The following is a 6,035-nucleotide window of genomic DNA, read 5'->3' as shown; positions in this document are numbered from 1 at the left end:
CGTGGATTCCGTGGAATGATGCATATTGTCGCATTTGGCGTTTAGGGTGGCAGGGAACAAGGAAAAAGGGCGTTTCGGGGAAGGAGAGACAAGAGGGTAGGTTTTTGGTCGGGATAGGAATCGGAGTGGGAGAGGAGAGATGGGAATCGAGGGTGAAGGAGGGTTGGGGATGGCCGGAAGTACGGGAGGGAGGGGTAGGGAATCGCCGGTGGAGGTGGGGAGCTCGGCGCCGCCGGCCAGGGAGGGGTCCGGTGGTGGTTGGGTGAGTGGGGAGGGGTTTTTAAAAAAAAAATTAATACAATTTTATTATTAAAAAATAAATAATTAACCATGGTTAGGCTTTAGTTAACTAGAATTAGGCTTATAATTGCATATAAATATCATTAATGTTACCATTGACTATTACAGGTAATTAGAGTTTACCATTGATAATAAGTATATTTGTAATTCACCACTGAGAAAATTAAAAAGTTTAGCGTTACCATTGAGAAATTCCCAAAAAAAAGGAAAAGAAAAGAAAAAAACGCGGAAATTCTACATGGTGGCCTCTAGGGAGAGTGCCCAGGTTACTCTCGGTGAGATTTTTAGCTGTTTCTCTCACCCGCCACGTTGGACAATTGTATTTTTAAATTATTAACACAATATGGGACCCATCAGTCGTTAGTAGGAGTAAGTTAACTCCGTCAGTTCCTTTTGCTCTTTCTCTTTCTTCACTTCACCCCCACCTCTTTACTGTTGTTCCTCTTGTTCCTCCCTCTCTATAATTGTTCGTCAGTCTCTCTCTCTTTAGTTGCTCGGTTGCTCTGCTCCTCTTTGCTTGATTCCCCCCATGAATTATCTCTTGAATTGGTAAGGCCCCTAGATCTGATTTATCTCCTATTCGATGTTATCCCAGTGAAGCATTTTCCGTAGATCTGATGTAAATTACGCAACTTTATCCAGTTAAAATTCTGTCTAGTCTTACTTTGAATTGTTGTTGAATTGCTAATTGTTGTTGAATTGTGAATTCTTAAGCTTAATTGTCTTGTTTTGGCATTAAAGTTTCAATTCAATCTTAATTTGAATTGTTGTTGAATTAGTAATTGTTGTTGAATTGTGAATTGCTAAACTAATTAATCTCATAAGTGGCTTAATTGTCTTGTTTTTGCAATATGCTTTCAAATTTCATATTAATTGAAATAATGTTGAACTCGTACATCTGTTGTTTTTTTAATTCTGGTAATTGGTAACTATAATCTTAAAGTGGTTGGAATATGTGGTTGGGCTGTTATGCGTTGGATTTATTTATTGGTTCTTGGTAGCTTAATTTCATAATGATTTACATTTAATTGACCTGGGTTAACAGTGCGTGCTATTGTTGTTGGGATAGGTATGATAGTTGAGTAATGGTTTGATATGGCTGAGATGGATGAGTTTCTTGTAAGGGATGTAAATGAAGTAGGTGGGTGTGATCAAGTATGTAATTTGAGTGATGTTGACTGTAGTAGTGGTGATGATGATGAGTATTTAGATACAAAGAAGTTGGAAAGTATTTCCCTTACCAAAAATGTGGAGAATAATGATATTAGGGGTACACCAATCTAAACCTCTTCCCTAATTCAGTCTTTGCATATTTTGAAACAAATGTTTCAACAAATAAGGTCTCTGTTGTGACTGATGTTGATCCTCCAAAAGTTGGTATGATATTCAATGATTGGGAGGAAATTCAGGTGTATTATAAGTCTTATGCAGAGCAATGTGGGTTTAGAGTTAGTAGAGATCAAACCGCATATACCACTAAGAAAGAGATTAGGGGAATGACTTAGAAGTGTGAATGTTAGGGTCCACCCAATATGAGGGCGCAGCGGGAGGCAAAGAAAAGAGCAAAGCTAATGGAAGTTGGAGGAAGTGTTGGGAATAGGAATGGGGATATAGTAGAATGACCTTGCGCGGTGCAAAAGAAAATACAAAAAATGTGAGTGTCAAGCTAGGATTTATGGTAGTGTTAATAGGGAAGGGCTTTGGGTCTTGATAACGGTTGAATTGGAGCATATTGGACCCCGCTATGGCTAAGTTAGTTAAAGAATATCGTATGAAGAAAATGACCTCTACAATTCGTAAGAGGTTGATTTAATTATTTTGAGGTTGGAGTACTGGTGACTAAAATTCGTGGTTGTTTGGGAACTAAAAGTGAGAACTTGCCTAATGTCAAGGATATGCAACATGAGGTGTATAAGAAAAGACGTTTGAAGATGGCGGGGGGAGATGCAAATGCTATGATGGAATACTTTGATTACATGCAAGCAGACAACCATAAATTTTTCCATGTCCATCGGTTGGATGAAAAAGGTCGTTTGAAGGATGTACTTTGGATTGATGCGTGGAGTATAGTAGCATATGAAGATTTTGGAGATGTGGTGTGTTTCAATGCAACGTATCTCACCAATGAGTATGAGCTCCCGTTTGTTAATTTTGTCGGAGTTAATCATCACGGTCAATCATTGTTGTTAGGTTGTGCTCTTGTATCTCGTGAAGATTCTGACACATTTCGTTGGATATTCCGTCAATGGTTGTCCTATATGGGAAATAAAGCTCCCAAAGCCATCCTTACAGATCAAGCACCTGCAATGAGGAAGCCCTTAGTCGAAGTTATGCCAAACACACGGCATCGATGGTGCATATGACATATCTTAAAGAAATTTCTCGAAAAACTTAGGAAGTGTGAACTGTAAGTATTTATTGTTTCCTAATGGATTACGTGCATTTAGATGTTCTGATTTAGTGTATGTAATTGCCTTCTTCATGAGCACTCTTTTTCTGCATTGTATTCTGCATATGTTTCCATGTTCCCTTATTTTTCTACATGAGCACTCTTTTTACAAATATCAATTTCTGTTGGTATTTAGAGTATGTTAAAGTGTACTTACAGTATGTAAATTTCATGCATTCTATCTTCAGCTAATGGTAATGTCTTGTAAGGACTGTTTCATCATAGAGGATTGTCCCTTGTGATGTACTAGTGGACTAATCAGATATTAGTTTTCCACTACTATATTGATAATGTTGCTTGTCTTGTAATGTTGAGGTGCTGTTAAGTCCTGGTCCTGCCTTGTAAGGACTGTTTCATTTTGTTTACCCTTCAGCTATGTCAAGTATAATGACTTTAAGAATCCTTTGAAGAATGTTATATACAACAGCTTCACTATTGATGAATTCCAAAAACGATGGTGTGAAGCAATGAAGTTGTATAAGTTAGAGGATAATGAATGGCTGCAAGAGTTGTTTGTAGAAAGGCACATGTGGGTGCCTGCTTACATGAAGAAGTACTTTTGGGCGGGGATGAAAACGACGCAGAGGGTAGAGAGCATAAACAAGTTCTTTGATGGTTTTGTTGATAGGTACACTAAATTATGTGAATTCCCTGAAAAGTATTGCCAGGAAATGAAGAAGAGGGTCACTGATGAGACTGATGCCGATGATAGGGATTCAAAATACATCAGGCGGCTTGTTAGTGGATTTAAAGTGGAGAAGTTTTTTCAAAAAATATACACTGATGCAAAATTCCAAGAAGTACAAAAAGAATGTGGCCATATGTTGTATGTGATTCCCAAGGTCCAGGATATTATAAGTTCTGGGGCTATTCAGTACTTAATTGAAGATAGAGTTTAGATTAAAAAAAAGTGGAACCACTGAGGAAAAGCTGACTGACTTCAAAAGATTTTACTCAGTTACCTTTAACCCTGTTACAAAAGACAGTTCTTGAGACTGTCGCAAGTTTGAGAAGGACGACATTCTATGTAGGCACATCATAAGAGTGTGGGATGGTAATAGGGTTAAAGATATTCCTCCCAAATTTGTACTTGTTCAGTGGCGGAAAGATGTTGTGAGGAGGAACACCCGTGTAAAAGTCGCTTACCATGATCCGTCATAGACCAAGCAGGCCCGTAGAACACCATGTGCAAGGTGTTCCCTTGCACAGGGCCCCCAATTTAAAGGGGCCCAATTTTTTTCCAATTCTTATTTTAAAAAAAAAAAATTAATCTTGTTTATAACGCCAAAGCAGACAACAAGGAGCAAACAACACTGATAACATTCATGCATTGAATCAATTACCCAATTCCCATTCAATCAATTCAACCTTCTTTATTCAACCTTCCATATTAGTTTCTTCAAGTTTCCAAATTCCTCCATAATTACATCAATCAACTTATCAACTATGGAAAATTGTAATGCATATTTTCCCATTGAAGGATTTTCAACGGAAAAAAAAATAAACTCAGTCAAGAAATCAAATTCAATCTATCGAAATTTTTGTTATCAAACGGTTATTATTTTCCCATATATATGGGTTATCTTCCATTCAATCATCTATTCATCTTCATCTATCTATTCCCAATTGATATAATTATACAAAATCAAAAACGAATTGAAGGTTTGAAGCAATTTTTTTTTTTTTTTTCTGTTTGAGGGGAACAAATTGAAGCAATCAATTTTAGGTAAATTTTTGATTTTTTTTTGTTAATTATTTCTGGTTTTGATAGTTTCAATTGATATGAGCTTTGAGTTGTATTGAGTTACTATTATCAATATGAATAAAATATCCGAATTTAATTTTGCATAATTGAATTTATCATTTTTATATGAAAGCATTTTTCATTTTGCAATATATATATAGGAAAATTGTGCATTGTCTAAATTATAAATTTTTTAAAAAATGTATAATTTTCACATTATTAAGGGCCCCTTTTTCGATTTGGAACAGGGCCCCAAAAATCATTTCTACGGCCCTGAGACCAAGGAATGAAAACGGTACAGCACCTTGATCCCTGACCTTGAGGCTTTGTATGACGATGCGTCTGCAGTAGATGATGATACGGTTGAGGCTGTTCGAGAAGAAATTTCCAAGCCTCGTGCGGTGGTGAAAGAGAAGCGTGCAAAACTGTTAGAACAGTTGGTGGTACCAAATCCAGAGATTAACTCAACAACTTATCCCCCTGTCCCTACTCCGATGTCAACCCCTCTTCATCAAGCAACACCCTCCGCAACAACTTCTCCCCCTGCCACTACTCCATTCGCTGCTATCAGCCCACAAATTTTAGGGGGCGGTACCTCCGAGTTGATGCCCTTAAGCAATCATCCTATTAACTCCACTTGCAACATTTTAGATCCGATTATTAAATAGAAGCCTAGAGGGCGACCAAATGGGTCTAGGAACAAAACCCTTGCTGAATTAGGGTACAAGACCAGCAAGTTAAAAACTGCTAAGGTATTACTATTGCCTACTTACTTAGTTAAAAAACATTTATAGGGGCACTGACTACTTATTTAGCTAGTGCATTCTGTGTTTTGCCTTTAGGGCTGTCACACTCAGACGCAACCCACTGATGCTCCTGAGTCAAGCAAATTTGTGAAGAAGCCGGTATATTAATATTGTTTATGTTAATTATTTGTATCTTGATGAAGCTTGAGTGTTTCTAAAGCTTGATTGTGTCAACTCAGGTGAGGCGTAAGAAGAAGGGTCCAAATTCTTATGTTGAGTTCTGGGAGGCTGCTGGTGAAGCTCAAGTATTAAGCAATGATTAGTTACTGGATGATTTTAATTGTTACTCACCAACTTCTCCCCCTGCCACTATTCCGATGTCTCCATTCTCAACTCCTTCTCAGCAAGTGATAACTTGTTATTTGATATGATTTTAGGGAGATTTTGAACCTTGTTTACTTAGTGTTTTGGTTCATTTTTACTCTATTATCGTGCATTTTGTGTGTATCCTTTGCTTCACGGTTGTTATTGTTTTTGTTGAGTTTTTAGGTCCAAATATTACCATTTTGAAGCATATGGATGATAAACCGAGGTTAAAAGCCGAGACATGGGAGCAAAAAAAAGAAAAGGAGAAGAAAAGGGCCTAAGAGACCCTGCACGGTCGTTCCACATCCTACACGTCCGTGCAGGGGTGTTCCAGCAAGCACCATCCTTCTGCTAGAGCCTGCACGGACGTGCAATGATGCAGCACGTCCGTGCAGACAAAATTTGATAGGCTATCTTCAAGCTTACCAAA

At 37.8% G+C, this 6,035-nt stretch overlaps 1 protein-coding gene across 1 annotated transcript; it reads left to right on the top strand.

Annotated features, from left to right (window-relative positions):
• Nucleotides 1-2,231: 2,231 nt before the first annotated feature.
• LOC145566600 (protein FAR-RED IMPAIRED RESPONSE 1-like) lies at nucleotides 2,232-5,562 on the top strand. The gene is made up of 5 exons (XM_081625969.1): nucleotides 2,232-2,653; nucleotides 3,123-3,623; nucleotides 4,795-4,936; nucleotides 5,336-5,398; nucleotides 5,479-5,562. Exons 1-5 carry the CDS (start codon nucleotides 2,232-2,234, stop codon nucleotides 5,560-5,562), a joined length of 1,212 nt encoding a protein of 403 aa, XP_081482095.1.
• The last annotated feature ends 473 nt before the right edge of the window (nucleotides 5,563-6,035 follow it).

The sequence above is a fragment of the Chenopodium album genome, chromosome 11 (genome assembly GCF_948465745.1).
Source record: "Chenopodium album chromosome 11, dcCheAlbu1.1, whole genome shotgun sequence".
In the NCBI taxonomy this organism is placed as follows: Eukaryota; Viridiplantae; Streptophyta; class Magnoliopsida; order Caryophyllales; family Amaranthaceae; genus Chenopodium; species Chenopodium album.
Note: the sequence above shows the minus strand (reverse complement) of the source record. Positions and strands in the feature narration are given on the sequence as shown.